This window comes from Artemia sp. Qi Xiang Cuo, chromosome 18 (assembly GCF_049724085.1).
Source record: "Artemia sp. Qi Xiang Cuo chromosome 18, ASM4972408v1, whole genome shotgun sequence".
NCBI lineage: Eukaryota > Metazoa > Arthropoda > Branchiopoda > Anostraca > Artemiidae > Artemia > Artemia sp. Qi Xiang Cuo.
This window is the reverse complement of record NC_142811.1, coordinates 3,927,259-3,944,970: the sequence shown is the minus strand read 5'-3', so window position 1 is coordinate 3,944,970 and position 17,712 is coordinate 3,927,259. Positions and strand designations below refer to the sequence as shown.

At 34.7% G+C, this 17,712-nt stretch overlaps 1 protein-coding gene across 1 annotated transcript in view; it reads left to right on the top strand.

The window, feature by feature from the left end:
- Positions 1–17,712, top strand: part of LOC148941132 (uncharacterized) — a 104,327-nt gene that overhangs the window by 54,880 nt on the left and 31,735 nt on the right. Inside the window, exons 9-12 of the mRNA XM_089103952.1 lie at positions 485–666; positions 6,675–6,838; positions 10,880–11,118; positions 15,980–16,057. Coding sequence (XP_088960078.1) covers positions 485–666; positions 6,675–6,838; positions 10,880–11,118; positions 15,980–16,057 — 663 coding nt within the window. The remainder of the gene's footprint in view (positions 1–484; positions 667–6,674; positions 6,839–10,879; positions 11,119–15,979; positions 16,058–17,712) is intronic.

Below are 17,712 nucleotides of genomic sequence, written 5' to 3'. Positions count from 1 at the left end.
AATAAAATCCTAGAAAACGTCTGCACAGGTTTTTATACTTACAAAATCAACAGAAAATGGATTACGACGTATCATACGTAATGGATTACGTATCTAAATCAGGATTACTTATTGGGTCGAGGGAAGAAAGCGCGAAAAGGCATAGGTAAAGCCACTATTTTTCGATTTTTAGGCTTCTCGTTTTTTCTGCTTAATCTCAGGAGAGAATACTGTCTCTAGATAGTATTCATCAAACCAAGGTAACGTCGTATATTAATCAAAACCAAGAAACGAAAATCGACAAAAATCCTCCCGATCCAAATCAAAAGTGACTCGCCATTTTGGGACCAGCATCGAATTGGGATAAGACTAATCAGTATGTTTTTTCATCCATTTTTTGTGTTGTTTACGAGTTTGCTCAATTGGCAGCTATGAAACCATTTGGCACTTATTGTAATTAAGATTTTAAACTTACGTCTGAATTTTCATAACCTTTTCTCCTTAGGCTGAGATACAAATCAGGGCCAATACCAATCATCAAAGTGGAGAACCTGTTAGAGAATCGTCAGTGCCGCCATCTGCTACCACTGGGCCTCCTCCGCCTCCTACGGAATCTTTTAATCCTATGCAAAACATCTCGTTTACCACAGAAGAAGGAGCCAACGCCCCTAGCAGAGATACCCCAAGGTCTATTTTTTCTTTAATTTTTTCTAGTTTATCTTTCTTTTTAAATCACTTTGCTACATTTTTCTAGTTGTTCTTTTCTTCTTCTTCTTCTGATTCTCTCCTCTTTTTTCTTTTTTCTGGTTGTCTTTCATTTTAATTAAATAAAAAAAACAAGTTTCTCAACTGAAAGTAGGGAGCAACTTTAAAACTTAAAATGAACAGAAATTATTCCGCATATGAAAGGGGCTGGCCCCTCCTCAGTACCACGCTCTTCACGCTAAAGTTTGTTAGTATTTTTAAAAAGTCTCTTATTGTTCTAATTAACTGACCCTTGTTTTTTCGTTCTTGAAGAACTGGGACGAAAAGTCAAACTTTAGTGTAAAGAGCGAAGTATACAAGTTGAAAAAACTTGTGTTTTTTATTTACTTTTTGGTCTTTTTTAAATAATGGCACAAAATATGCCCCCCCCCCCACGGAAAGATCCTCTTGACAGTTGAACCCTGATAAAAATTTACCCCAAGCAATTACCATTAACAACTCAACATATAAGGTTAAGTCGGCAAAGAGAAAGTATATGTTTTTATATATTTGGGATCAGCATAAGAAGCCAACTTTTTAATATATCTATTGATACTTAAATTTCGTTTTTTGCAGTTTCGGTTACTATTGTGCTGCGTTGCTCCTTACTTACAGTTTGTTCTCACAAACTGTGTGATCAGTTTGCTAGATTTAACAGGCCAAAATTTATAGATATAGAGGTTGTAATCCGATAACCTGAGAGCAACTAGAAAAATTCTATGGTTATTCGTTTTTCATTTGGTTAGGTGTAGGATGAAAGCGGTAAATCAAGCTGTCGGAAAGGGCAAACCACCGCCATCTAGCGTAATCCAGCCAAATCATAAGACTGTAATAACATAAATACAGTTATTAGCTACATCTCTTTTTTTCTCTTTTTTACTTTCTCTTTAAATTGGGAAGAAGATAAAAGAATGACTTGTGGCAAAAATGGTATATTTGTGCACAAAAAGGTATATTGACGCCCAATTTTTTTGCTAGCCTATTTTGTGTTCTAACCTAGGCCTAAACATTTTATAGTAAAAAAGAAAAAAAGAACATTTCAAAAACAACATATTAGCCTAGATGCAGCAAGTAATTTTTTTTTTATCCAGATACACTGATATTTATCGTTAAACTAATTATTAAAGCCTTGATGGAAATATTAGTTGCTTATATTTATCTTTTTTTAGTTCCCTTTTTTACTTGTGTTATACATTGATGTGACGATAAAAGAACAGGTTTGCCAATCTTATAGATTTTCCCCCTCAGTTTAGCAATGTTAAATTTATTGCTAAATAAATTTGTTTACTATAATACATTTATTATGGCACAAAATGGCAGAAAACGCACTTTAGTGTGGTACAATCCTTTTTTTTGTGTTATTTAGAAAGGACATATGGTATTGTAATTTCTTTTCAAATGAACCCTTTCCCAATATTAATTAAAAAAAACTTTTTCCACAAAATAAGTTTTTCAAAGAAAAGTAAAGAACTCCATTAAACGAAAAATGAACGAAAATAAAATCAAATAATCTACCACAATCTTTTAAGGCGTGAAATCTACAAATCTACAAATCTTTTTTTAAGGCGTGAAACTACCACAAATCAGCATCGATAAACAAATGAAACCCAAAACGAACAGAAATTACAAAAAATTACCGAGTCAAACTTAAAACGAGCAGAAATTAACACAAGTTGTGCTCAAAACCCCTATGCCTTCCCAAGGCCAGAACATAATTTGCACTTTACTGAAAAAAATAGAAATGAATGTGCATTGTCAGTTTAATAGACATATACGGATATTTAGCAATCAAAATGTTAATGTTATTTGATTTATTAAAGTTATATAAGTAAAAACATTTATATTTTAAATAAGAGGGGCTAGTTACCCTCCAATCCCTTTCGACTATTAAAAAGACACAAGCCACTCCAATTTCCTATTGAATGAGCCTCTTTCGAAGTTTCTACGACAACTTCTTCGATACGAAGTGCCCCGGTCTAAAGGAAAAAAATAATAAATAATGCATTGTGTCAACATCATTCTTATATGCCTCCAGGGCATAACTTAAATCCCTTGACCTGTGGGTTGTAGGCGAGACTCTACCTCAAAACATGTTTTCTATGCGGAAAACAACTAAACTAAACAAAAGGAGCATCACAAACTTATGAATGGATGGATGTGGGGGACTGATGGGCGTGGGGGGGGGGGGGCTAGTTGCCTACCAATAAATTTCGACTTTTAAAAAGGGTACTAGCCACTCCAATTTCCAATCGAATGAGCCCTTTTCGAAGTTTCTATGACAACTTCGATACGAAGTGCCCTAGTATGGAAAAAGAAAAAGACAAAAACAAAAAAATAATAATACATTGTGCCAACATCGTTCTTTACTTAGGCAGCGCAAGCACTGCCTATGATTCTAGGACCAGTGGTTCGATCCGATCACCCCTTGAAAAAAACGCAAAAAAAGGAGACATATCAGTGATACCCATTCAAAAAAGTGATCTACTCGTTGTTCAAGGTGGGGGACTGTAAGTCTGATGTATTTTCGATTCAAGTGGTGCGCTTAACATTTCGATTCTTATGTTTAATGTTTGTTATTTTTCAAAATCTTTGAAAATAATTTTACTATTAAATTAGACCTATATGATAGTTGCCATTCTTGCAATCCCCTTCAAACGAAAATTTCTTCTCAAGAGAGTTTTTTTTTTTTTTCAAAACACATTTTTGAACTTTGAGTGACTATGGTCTTTAGTTTGCTCTTTATTAGGTTGCAACTATTGCTGCAACCATGATACTTTTTTTTAAGGAACCAAAAAATTATTCCGGTTTCCAACATTTTTCTAACTACAAGTCTTCACATTTGCTGTAGGGATCAGGGTTGCCACCCTGACCTGGAAGAATTTACTAAATCGGAGAGGAAAAATTTACTAGATCGCATCTGTTTTTACTAAATGCTCAAAAAAAATTTTTGCGCGTGCGGCTACGCCGCACGCGCACCATCAACCATCGACTTATACTATACGAGGATAATCAATACGATTTTTACAATCTTTTTTCTTTTTTTTCTCTTTTCCTCTTTTCTTTCGTTTTCATAGTATGATTGGAAATTCGGGAAACCTACAAGTTCAAAAATGCTTTTTTTTTATATATATATATATATATATATATATATATATATATATATATATATATATATATATCATATAATGTTACTTTTCTACTTACTCTTAATTTCTCTTAGCAGACTCCATTTTTCTCAAGAAGAATTTTTCAACTGAGGATATTCACCTGATCACCTTGGGTGGTTGGCTTTTGTTTTGATTCCAATAGATTCCCAATCATCACAAACCCAAGTGTCATTATAGCTTCATTTTTTAGTTGGTAAGATTTGATACACAGAAAGCTGTTTTTGTCGACCTTTAGACGCCGGAAGTGAAGTGTCTGTTTATGAAAATAGGTGACTGCTTGTCTATCTCTAAGACAGACAAGCAAAATTGTAGATTGAAAAACAGACAAGCGAAAATTGTCATGTATTTATGATAATTTTCTTCCCTGAATTCATGGAAAATAAAAAAAAGTTTTATTTGCTATAAATCATGACTTTTTACTAGTTTTTACTAGATTTCGGGAAATTTACTAGATCTTCTAAATTTACTAGATGTTTTTTACTAGATCTAGTAGAATCCTACTGACGGTGGCAACCCTGGTAGGGGCTTGAACTTTGGACGAACTGTAGCTTCTGTAATGTATAACTATTTTCATTATAACTATTGAATATACAATGGTTTCCTTTATATATTCTATTACTGTAATATATAACGTTGATGGAGCGGGATTTACTATCGTTGCGAGTTTCCAACGCAGTGGTGCTTTTAGGATTTGTTGTTTCAACTTAAAAATTTGAGCACCAAAGAGCCGAAAATAAAAATATTTTTTTGTGCTATGGACTCATCTTTGATTTTTTACTAACTCTTTAATTCTTAATAACTTTTATAAGGTCTGATTATATAATGTGACAGCCAGTTTTCGTCGCTTTAAGAAATATAAATTGTAGCCTACTTGTCTTGAACAGTTTTTAAGACCTCTGAAATCGAGATATCGGTAAATCTTAATTATTTTAATTGGAGCTCTGAAATGTAAAAAGGTGGTTTTGTATAATTTTATGTTATCCTTAACGAGTGGTTAGGTCGCTAGACTTGAAATCCTTTGTCCGTGAAGACAGGGGTTCGAATCTTGGTGTCGCTGATTATTTGGTTTGGAACTGGTTTCATTGGGCGTGATTCTGTATGCTTAGCCAGAGTTGACCCAGCCCTATATGGGTACCTGAAAAAACCTGGGGAAGGTAAACAGGAAGAGTGTGCGAAAGCAAAGGATTATGTTCATACATGTAAATAGTGACTATCTATGATTTTCTTTAGGCTATTTTAAAATTGTGAAGTTTTTTGGGCAGTATCACATTTTGTCAGTGTTGTCACGTTGAAATAATTAAGCAGACCTAATTAGCTAAACTTGGCAACGCTTATATCCTTAAAAATTCAAGCATTAACAATCTAATGGTTCCCAAAGACATGTATACCTTCAGAAGGGAAGCTACACCTTCTTAACCTGTTTGATGCTAAATTGTTTTACTTTAATTTTTGCTGATTTAGTCACCCACGTTTCTTCTCTTTTTTTTTAATTTGATACCAATTACCTCAAGAAAATTAATTTACGAGTTTAAGCTATTAATGATACTGTAATTTAATTAATTAATTTAATTTACTAATTGTGCATTAGGACTGCCAAAGAGAGAAAAGCAACTTCGAATTAAAGACAAAATTAATATCTTTTCTGTATTTTATTTTTTTATTTTACTTTATATTTCTTATTACGATTTCTGGGTTCTGCTCTCCATATGCTCTATTCCGTCGTTTTTATCTTTTTTTCTTAACTTTTTTCTAAAAATCTATCTAGTGGATAGCTTCACTTAATTGGGTAGTATTATTACTAAAGATAGCAGATTCAGTGAAGATGTTAAAAGTAGAACGGCCAAGGTCCAGGGTGTTTTTTTTACAGTCGAAAAAGTTTGGAAGAATAGGAAGGTAAGTCTACGAGCCAAGATTACAATTTTGGAAGCTGCAGTGATAACAGTGCTCAAGTGTGGTTCTGAAAAGTGGGCGCTCCGAAAGAAGGACGAGGATTTGTTAAATGTTTTTCAGAGGAATTGTCTACGGATCGTTTCGGGTACCCGTTTGACTGACCGTAAGTCAAACACTAAACTGTACGAAAAATGTGGTTCTATACCACTTTCTATGGCTATACTGAAAGAAACACGGAAAAGCTAGGACACGTTTTGCGAATGGAGGATGACAGATTGTCGAAGATAGTCTTTTTCTGCCATCCTTCTAGGGCCAAACGAAAAACAAGTCATCCCCAAATGGGGTGGAAAGAGGTCATAAGGAAGGATCGAAGGGAAGCTGGAACTTTTTGGGAGGGTGTAAAGAGGGAGGCTTTGAATAGATCAGGATGATGGAGAAGCATGCATAGCTATGTTGGCCCCAGGTTGCGTTGTGCTGCAGTTAAGTGTCATAGCAGTAGTATTGTTATTTAATGAAGAGATCATAAGATTGGACTTAGAGGAAACTGGAAATTCCTGGGGGGGGGGGGGTGTAAAGAGGGAAGCTCTGACTAGATTGGGATGGAGGAGGGGCGTGAAGAAGGAGGAGCTGTGCTGGCTTTAGGCGTCTTGGTGCTACAGTGACTTACTAGTAGTATTAATATATTGGTGAAAGTTTCGATTGTCAACTAGAATATAACTTTAATATACTTGCCCTGGGATAGATAAGGATCATGTCGGAGTTATGAAGGCTCTGGAACTCCTTGGCAAAGGGCAACCTCTTCAAATCTCAGATTCAGTTTTTTTTTTTAGTAGGCTACATCTATTCCTTCTTATTTTACTTTTTTCTATAAATCTTTAATTCTTTTTATTTCAGGGCTGGTTCTGGTGGTTTTACCTTTCGTGCTACATCACAACCCTTTAGAGCCAATCTTGCCAACATTCTGTCTGGGAATCGAGCACCACGTCCAGCCATTTCTACAAATATTGCCAATCTATTCGGGTCTCTCTTTAGAGGTGCTGTACCTGGAGGACAACAGGGTAAGCTTTTGTTTATATGTTGCGCCCAGAGCGGTTGGGGGGGGGGGGTGTGACCGCCGGAGTTGGGCGGAGTTTAATTTTATGGAATTTTTTATTTGTGTTTATGCGAATCTGTTGATCGTTAATAGGGTGACCCAATTCATAAGAGCTGGATCATCACCAACGTAAAATGAAGATATAAGGATTAAAAAGTACTAGCGCCTCTTACAATGTAGCGCCTGGTGACCTCATCAAAAATATTAAAAATTTCAAAGGAAATTAAATGTCTGGTAGAGTTGATGAGCAATTTAACACAGTCAAAGATCAATTTTTTGCTGTAAGTGTTTGTTGATCAGTATTTTTATCTTCAAGAATTATTTTAAGCCAATATTCAGTCTCCACAAAGTGGGTCTTAGCTAAATGTAAAAAAAAGGTAAAGAATAGGGTGCTGTACGAAGGTCAGTACTACCTATCGGTTGTACTGATCTTCGTTTCATGGCTCTTCAGCTAGGAATTGCTATGGGGAGTGGGCTGGGGCCAACCAAGCTTATGCTTTCGCACATCCTTCCTGTTTACATACCCCAGATTTCACCAGGTACACATTTATAGCTGGTCAACTCTGACTGAGCTTATAGAGTCACGCCACTGACCCCCGTTCGAACCAAATAACCCCCGAAAACAGGACTAAAACCTTTGTCCTTACGGACAAAGGGTCTCAAGCCTTGCAGGCTAACCACTCGGCTAGGACGATGAGTTTAGGAAGATACTGACCGGCTAAGCAGGCATGTTGACTTTGAGCTGGTAGGCTTGCTGGGGACAGAATTATGATTTCTGTACCCCTTCTGCATTTTAAATCTGCATCTGCATTTTAAAGCATCTGAAAAGACAAGCATGGGCAGCTGTGGGGTGGGGTAGGGTGGGCAGCTGTGGGTTAAACAAGTATGGAGAATTTATTTTGGAAGTTTCATCTTGATAGACAAGAGATTCAGCTTGGAAGGAATGTAGGGCTATTGTTTGTGGCATCTAAAATAGATGCCACATCCCTTTCCCTATCCTCAAGATTACCTCCCTTTGGGAAGGAATGTAGGGCTGACTTGAGGCCAGGAAAGGGGAGGCATCTAAAATATTACCTCCCTTTCCCTGTCCTCAAGTCAGTTTATCATTATCTAATTCACTTTTATTTTAATCACTGTCCCATTGGTTATCTAAGTACTTTTAATCTTGAATTAAGCCCCTTCTACGTCTTCAAAATGTAGCCCTTTGTACATTAAAAGCACTACTTCCTTCCCCATTGGCACTCCCTTATATTCCCCCTACTAAGAATCTGTAAACATTTTTGAAAGTAATGCCAGTTGATCTAGTCCTTTCTGTCTATTGTCTCTTTTTTAGATTTCAAGAAATGAAAGAATCATTGCCATTTTCTCTTGATTCTATGAATATTTCGCTAATATCTTTTGCTCAGAATAGGTATAATTTAAGAAGACATTCAGCAAAATTACGTTGCCCTAGAAACCATACTGAACGACCTAGATTTTCTCCAAAAAATTCCAAGTTTTGGAACATTTGTGAAAGTTATTTGAATTGATGGTCTTCTATTTCGCTTTCTAAAAATAAATTATAACTATATCTAATTGATAATTATTAATTAATATGAACTCATGGATTCTGGTGCTGTGTTTATCTTGAGGTTAATATTTGATTTGGAATGTGGGAATTTCCGACATAATACCTCAAGTTATGTATTTTTTTTTTAAGACCACGCCGCCTGTCTATGACGAGCAAATAAAAGTTCAATTAGGGATAAGTCCTTTTATTAGACAGTTAAATCAGTTACAAAAAATCTGAATTTTTCGTTTACAATTGAAACAAACATATTTTCATGTTAATATTTTATTTCTTGTTGTATCGTGCATTATAGTGTTAATTTGTCATGTAGTGAAATTAGTGTAAAAATTAAAAATAACTTGAACCCTAGTTACAGGTGCCACTCTTATAAGTATTCCATTGTCCCTTTGACCTAGGTCTTGTTGTTTATTTACATTTTTGAGAGTCAATTGCCCCCCCCCCCCAAAAAAAACAAACAACAAAATCTTGGAATTGCTCTACCAAAAAAAAATATAATTTAAATTCTAGCTTGCTTCTTGAATTTAATGTTTAAAACGTTTATTAGCTATTCATTATCAATATTGATCGTCAGAATCGCTATCAAGACAACATGGTAAGCTATTATCTATATGCAATGCCTAGTGGAATTTCCGGGAAGGGGGAGGGGTGACTACCTGAGTTGGATGTAGCTCAATAATTATTTCGCATTTCAATTATATTTATAACATTAGTGCGAACCAGTTTAGCCAAAAAAAGAACAAAAAAAAAAAAAAAAAAAGATTGAAAAATTTGTAATTTATTAAAAAAAAAATAAAATTAAAATTACAGCTTGCCTTTTGAATTAAATATTTAGAGCACTTATTGGCTTTATAGCGCTTATTATTATATATACGATCGTCAGAAACCGTCTAGGTCGGGGACTGGATAATTCTAATGAAAATTGATGCTAGATAATATTATAATGCAGTAAGGATAACAGGGTAAGCTATTGTCGATATGCAGTACCTAGCGGTGGATGCAGGGAAGAGAGGGCGTGAGTTGGGTGCTGTTTAGCTTTAGCTGTTCATTTGTATTTATACGAATCTGCCGATCGTTACAGGGTTGACTTTCCTCGCCCTTTGACTTGGGTGTAAATGTTTATTTATATTTATGCGAACCTGTCGAGCCAAAAATAAAAATAAAACCTTGGAATTAGTATAAAAAAAGATAATTAAAATTCTAACTGGCCTCTTGAATTCAATCTTTATAACGGTTATTACCTATTTATTATCTATATTGATAATTAGCATCATCGGGAGGACAACAATTCATCAGGAGGTAAGCCATTGTCTACATAAAGTGCCTTATGGTAGATCTAGGAGAGGGGGGTGACTGCCTGTGTTGGGTGCAGTTTAATTTTCTGCCAGTTTGCTTATATTTATACGAATCTTTCGAGCACCAGTGGGGTGACCCATTTTCCTTTTCATTCTGGTGTAGTTGTTTATTTACATTTATGCGTATCAGTCGAAAAAAATGTTCTAGCAAAAAATGTCAAAATTCTAGCTAGTCTCTTGAATTCAATCTTTGCGTCGCTTACTTGCTATTTATTATCGATAATTTAAATAAAAAAAACAAGTTTTTTTTTACCTGAAAGTAAGGAGCGACATTAAAACTTAAAACGAACAGAAATTATTCTGTATATGAAAGGGGCTGTCCCCTCCTCAACGCCTCACTCTTTACGCTAAAGTTTTTATTGTTTTAAAAAATAGAGCTGTGAGAAAGAGTCAAACTTTAGCGCTCGTTTTAAGGCGAGCGCTCGTTAGCGCTCGTATGCTATGATTCCACTGCATTTTCTATATTCTGACAAATTCTTAGATAACTAGTTAGAAAAACGCAAAAATATGTCTCGGAATGTAAAAATAGACAAACAATCACTTGTCACTTTTTTTGTGTGGAATCTATCGTTTTGTCTATATTCCTTGAATTAACCAAGTTCAGAAGAGGATATGGTCAGTATGTCCTAAAATCGTAGATTTCTGCAAAGAGGATGGCATGTTGTATTTTTAGCATTTTTTGTTTCGCTTTTTTTCTTATTTTTTTGTGACATCCAGAAAAGTCGAAACTGTTTTCTTTTTTTTCTTTTTTTTTTTGACCTCGTGTAAAATTAGATTCGTGCTCTTATTCCAGTCTCATACCCTGACAAATATAGACTGAGTATAAAAGCCTGGAGAAATTTGTGCGCTTGGTATGGTTATTGATCCTTCTTCTGCCGTAGGTGGCAGCTTCAGACCGGCTTGGGCAGGCAACACTCGTGCCTCAAACGAGAGGTAAGAGTCACCCATCACTCGCTGGCCATCAACAGCAAGCGGTACTTAATCCTTTAAACTAGTGCTAACAAGAGGACTTTGTTTTCCCACATCCCTATTCCCTAAGGAGTTTTTTCTTTTGCCAATGTAAATGCTGAAAATTCCCTTTTAGGAGGTCCTACAAGACCATCCAGCCAGGTTCGTGGACAAGCACCGCCTACATCTCAGCAACCCCCTTCTTCGCAGTCTCAAGGTCTGAGACCCGTTCCCCCCGCTGTGCCTATATCCAGTGTAGCTCCTGGTAATGCCAGTACTTTTGATGAGTTTCTGTCTTGCAACTCGCACCACTTGATGAACAGGAGAGAACGGAGTACTAGGACACCCAGCACAAGAAGCCCTAGCAACGCCGAGGTAAGGCTATTCACTAGACAGGGATTTTTTTTTTTTTTTTCTATTGTATCAATAGGAGTTTCTTATAGAGTAATTTTATAGCTTGGAATATTTTATTTTTTATGTATTACAGCTTAATTTGAACAATTTTGGTCGGTCCGTAACTGTGGTTCTTAGCCAGAATTAGGGCTGCCACCACTGGTTAGTTATCACTGAATCCGAATTTTGTTCATGTTTCGTGGATTTTTTGGCTGATTTGCTAAATTACTAGATTTTTAGGGAAATTACCTAAGCATCAAGTTTGTGGACCACGTGTGGGTTATAAACATTAGCTAGCATTTTGAATAGTCTTTCATCTATTCTTCATATGTATTCTTTTACCTTCGAATTCATTTTTATTTATATTTTGATATTCTAGAATTTCTACTTATTGCAATTCGAACATGCTAGGAAGTGGTCTTCCAGCCTGTAAAACAATTGTTTCGCCTGGAATAAGATTACTGTCAGCTTTTTTTTAGTAGAATAGAAATTATTGTTTGCAGTTTTTCTATCCTATTTTTAAGTTTATGTAAACAGTTGCTTTTTTGAAGAAGGACTTAAATTAACAGCGAAAAAACAGCAGCATGGTTGTTTTAAGCCATCTAAGTGTAATACAAGTCATTGCTGAAAGAAGAAAAAAGAACCCGTACCCTGAAAGAAAAAAAACCGTACCGTGTACAAGAGACACGGTACAATCGAGTACAAGACAAAAATGGTATATAGACACAACAAAAAAATCCCCCCCCCCCGAAAAAAAACCTGGGTAGGGCATTGGCTTAGATCCTTCTGCTTACATGTACTCTGTGCAAAAGCTTCTTTGACATTGAATTGAAGAAATATAATATTGTTTATGAGATAAAATCTACGAGCGTATAATAGATTAGCCGGTTAAAATGGCCCCGAATAAAACAATTGCCTTTTACGGTCTAGATCACCACGATTTAGACGCTGAAAAACTTCTTAACTGGTGAGAAGCTAAACCCAGGATATTAACACGCGTTAGTTTTTTGTTTGTTTTTTTCATAAATTATTATATTTTTGTCGCCGCAGTTCTTTTGTTGTTGTTTTTTAAGTGTCGCTTCTTTTAGTTCCCTTTTCTCCGTTTTGTATCTTTTAATTTATTTAATTTAATTGTTAGATTTTTAATTATAATTATTTTGTGAACCTTTAACTACAAATTTTCTTTTTATATAAATCCTTCATCAACATAGGGAAATGTTATGTTTGTAAAGTTATGTTTGTATGTTTGTAATTATGTTATAATTATTTTGTGAACCTTTTACTACAAATTTTCTTTCTATATAAATCCTTCATCAACATAGGGAAATGTTATGTTTGTAAAGTTATGTTTGTAATTATGTTATAATTATTTTGTGAACCTTTAACTACAAATTTTCTTTTTATATAAATCCTTCATCAACATAGGGAAATGTTATGCTTGTAAAGTTATGTTTGTATGTTTGTAATTATGTTATAATTATTTTGTGAACCTTTAACTACAAATTTTCTTTTTATATAAATCCTTCATCAACATAGGGAAATGTTATGTTTGTAAAGTTATGTTTGTATGTTTGTAATTATGTTATAATTATTTTGTGAACCTTTAACTACAAATTTTCTTTCTATATAAATCCTTCATCAACATAGGGAAATGTTATGTTTGTAAAGTTATGTTTGTATGTTTGTAATTATGTTATAATTATTTTGTGAACCTTTAACTACAAATTTTCTTTCTATATAAATCCTTCATCAACATAGGGAAATGTTATGTTTGTAAAGTTATGTTTGTATGTTTGTAATTATGTTATAATTATTTTGTGAACCTTTAACTACAAATTTTCTTTCTATATAAATCCTTCATCAACATAGGGAAATGTTATGTTTGTAAAGTTATGTTTGTATGTTTGTAATTATGTTATAATTATTTTGTGAACCTTTAACTACAAATTTTCTTTCTATATAAATCCTTCATCAACATAGGGAAATGTTATGTTTGTAAAGTTATGTTTGTATGTTTGTAATTATGTTATAATTATTTTGTGAACCTTTAACTACAAATTTTCTTTCTATATAAATCCTTCATCAACATAGGGAAATGTTATGTTTGTAAAGTTATGTTTGTATGTTTGTAATTATGTTATAATTATTTTGTGAACCTTTAACTACAAATTTTCTTTTTATATAAATCCTTCATCAACATAGGGAAATGTTATGCTTGTAAAGTTATGTTTGTATGTTTGTAATTATGTTATAATTATTTTGTGAACCTTTAACTACAAATTTTCTTTTTATATAAATCCTTCATCAACATAGGGAAATGTTATGTTTGTAAAGTTATGTTTGTATGTTTTTAATTATGTTATAATTATTTTGTGAACCTTTAACTACAAATTTTCTTTTTATATAAATCCTTCATCAACATAGGAAAATGTTATGTTTGTAAAGTTTTCACTTTTTCTATTTCACTTCAAATGAAAGCCATGTTTCTTTCGATTTTTAGTGCTTAGTAACAGATAATAGAAAAATCCCCCATGGGCCTTTTATTTCGCTCTTTAGCAACTTGCACTCCTCTTCTAAGAGAGCATTCTTCTTCTAAAAAGCATTCCAACAATTTTGTGTATGCTTTTTTTGATCCATTTGATTGTTCGTATGTTGTTGTTTTTTGAATTCGTATTGTTTATCTAAAAATGTTATTCTAAGGAAGGCTTTGTGGCTTCAGTGGTGAATCCAGGGGGGTGTTGGGTAGACAACTCCTTTGCCGAAATCCTGGATTTACCTTCTTGCGACCCTCATCCACTATTAAAGGCATAGATGCTCTTAATTTAAAGGGTAACAAAGGCTTGAGAGGGGGGATGCCTCTCAAATTTGGGTTGTTTGTAGCTGTGCCTGCTGTAATCTAGAAAGTGTTATGTTCCATGATATATATTTTCACAGGAAAGTGGGTTAGCTGAAAAATGTACTTAAGACTTTTTGATGGTTTGATGTTTTTCGATGAAATGTGTTTTATAAAAGGAGGGCGTTTTAGGGCTAAATTTTACGGCAAATAAAGTTGTACTAGTTTCTACCTGTTTGTGTAGATGAATAAAGAAGGTCTCACACTCTGAGAGAGAAAAAAAGGACTGAAAGTCCTGGTAATACGGGCTAGACTCTCAGCGGGGCATACCCATATTGTAGTTGTATTTAGTTTGTAAATAAAAGAACCTGAACCTAAACAGTGTCCTGAGAACAAAGTTGAACACGGAATAATACTACTACTAATAATAATTCACCGCAGCATGAAGACGCTTGAGGCCAACACATCTATGCATGCTCCTTCTCCATTCCTATCTATTCAAACCCTCCCTCTTTACACCCTCCTAGGAAGATCCCATTTCCCTTAAAAACTCCTTGTGACATCTTGTCACACAAATACTTTTGCTTAGCCTTTTGGCCGATGCAGAATAATGGATTAGATTATTCGATTCAATTTGCTGAATGTACAGTGTAATGAATCCGAATTGCTACAGAAAAATTAATATAGTGCCTTTTGAATTGCTACTGCTAAAATAAAATGTATTAAGTGAATGGACGGATTCTATACTTGGGATGTCAACAAGCTATTAAAATGTTTTTTTTTCCGTTTTTGCTTTCAAATAAATGTCATGGAATATAATATCAGGCTTACTGAGGAAATGGCTCAGTCAAAATTGGATGTAAGATACCAAGGGAGAGTGGAATCTGACTGCTGGAAGTGATTATGTGGAAACTTACACAACCATATTACTACGACTACTAACAATTCACGGCAGCATCAAGCCGCCTCATGCCAACACAGCTGCGCACTAATCTATCCAAAGCCTCCCTCTTTACACCCTCTCAAGAAGTTCCCATTTTCCTTAAATCTTTCTTTACGACATTTGATGTAAAATACCAAGGACAGTGAGAGTGGAACCTGACTGTTCGAATTGGTTATGTGGAAACAGACACAACCATATTCGTCTGAAAAAATAGGAGAAGTTAGGAGTTCTCCTGTGAGAGACCTCCATATATAGCTATACAGTTTTTGTCTGTAGCGAGTGCCAACTTAAAAAAGATAAGCTAAATGCATAAGCTGTTTGGTTGGCAACGAGCAGCTAAAGAAGGTTTAGCTTCCCTTTGACGGTGTATTTGTTTTCAGGAGTCAACTGATTGCTAATGCTTGAATTTTTATAAGTGAAAAGTGTTGTCAGACTTAACTAATTAGTTTTGTTTATTCGTTTTGACGTTTCAGCGTGACAATAGTGACGAAAATACCGTTCTCTATTATAAACTTCATAATGCCAAAACAGCCAAATGGTCCAGTATAAATGCGGTTTTGTTTCAGCATTTGAGCAACAGTTTGAGCAAAATGTTTTTGGCACCAAAATTTTCAGAAAAATTCGCTCAATAACATATCCAAAATCGGCCAAAATCAACCATGCAGAAACAACCAATTTTTTTCAGCGAAAAGAGGGGGAAATCTCGAATTTATTTATCTGCAATATTTTCTGGATTGAGTTATTATATCAAGTCTGACGAGACTGTGTTAGAAAGTCGTGTTTCTAGGATAGATGTAACGTTGGTCCTGGGGCAAAAATGTTTTTTTGTGTCCTTGGTTTTGTAAGAAGAAGCTTGCTTAAACCAGTGTTAAATAGACATCATTTTGTGCTTTATTTCCCCCTTATTTGAATTCTTAGATCCAATAATTTTGTGTTCTTTTAAGTAAGGTTTTGTGTTATTTGATAAATTTTTTTTAGTTATTGTCACCATGGCGATAAGCTTCGTTCTAATTTTATTTGTCGTTAATTTTTTTTTTATTTTCGTTATAATTTCCTTTTTTTTTTAGCCAATGGATTTTGACCCTGTTTTGCCTCCGAGTAGTTCTTCTCTACATCCTCAACCATGGCACTCAAGGGTACCAGAAGTGAGTCTCTTTCTCTGTTTCCGTTCCTTCTCCTTCCGCTTCTTTCTCTTTTTCTAAATAAGAGAGACGAGGGGGTATTTGTTTTGAATCATGTTTTAATCATTAAAATCAGTCTCTTAAACTTTTTAATAACGCTTCTACGCATTCCGCGAAGAATTTTGGAACTGTAGGAACAGTTGAGCAAAAACTATGACAATGCACATTATATGGATGGATGATGAAAATATAGAAGGTGTAGGGCAGAAAGAGGGGGGAATACTAGAGATTATCGCTTTACGAAGGCTACGAGACAACCCGTACGTGTTTTTTTCAGAACCCAGTTTTTTCAAACAACCCGTACGTGGGGCTGGAGTGAGAGGATTTACATTTATTTTATTTTATTTATTTATTTTATTTATTTCCTTCCAAATTGAGGAGTATATAAAATACATAAACCGAAATTGTAAAAATACTCAACAAAGCAACGATTTACAATAGGCTTAGAAACAAAACTGAATAAAATATATCAAGTAAATATGTAAAATTTTTCATCAAAATAAACCCTTGGGTACCTAGAGAAAGAAATACGCTTTAAAATATCGTGTAGTAATTTCTTGAATCCGCGGATAAAAATAAAAAATCGGAGGAGAGTTCGAAAAATTGATTTGATTTTTACCCTAATCTTAAACCTATTTACCCTTAAACATGAATTTAACTATTTAGTGTGTTTGATTTCCATCATGTTAACAAGAGTTTTGGAAGTGTCCTTGAGTGGGATTGAATGGTGCTACTCTTTTGTTCCGGCTTTTGATTTCCATCATGTTAACAAGAGTTTTGGAAGAGTGTCCTTGGGTGGGATTGAATGGTACTACTCTTTTGTTATTATAGTGTAACCTCCAGAACCTAGCTGACGAAAAAAACAGCAACTATTGACACCCTAATGACTCAGTTAAATCAGTTGCGAATCCTTTCTCCCGTGCCACCCGCAAAATTACCCTTGTCTCCCTTTAGCTCTGAAATGAATAATTATATACAAGCCCCGGGCGATCAGACTTGTAACTCATTAAGTGACGTAAAAAGTGCATGCAGTGTAAGAATGCTCTTCGATGACGAGGCTTTGGAGTGTTAAATTAGCTGACGAAAGTGTAACTGACGAGAACAAGTCTCGTGACCTTCAACCGACTAAAGATGATGAACTACTAACTGTTTTTGAAAAAATAGTTCAACAAAAAGGTACGCGCAAGTCCTTAACTAACAAAGAACGTAATATTATATGCAGGTTTTTCGAGAGTGGTTTTTGTAGGAAAAAGAATCGTTGTCAGTTTATACATGTTTGTAAGCATTTTATCTCAGGATGTTGCAAAAATAGTAACTGTTATTTCGTTCATCTTAATATATGCGCAGATTTATCTTGTGTCGACAGTGCTTGTAATTTGGCCCATGCTTCTGGGTCATCGATCACACTTAAGAATTTATATTTGACAAAAAAACAGAAAAGCTACCCCGGCCGTTGGCCAGGTTGCGTCCTCATCGGTCCGATGCCACCGTCAAGTATCTAAATAATATATGTACCATTTTTTCTAGTGGTTGTTGCTTTGGTTGCACTAAAACGCACTTTAAGGTTTCTCCTTCTTTTTATCTACCCCCAGGAAGAAAATTGCACCAATCTGTAAAAG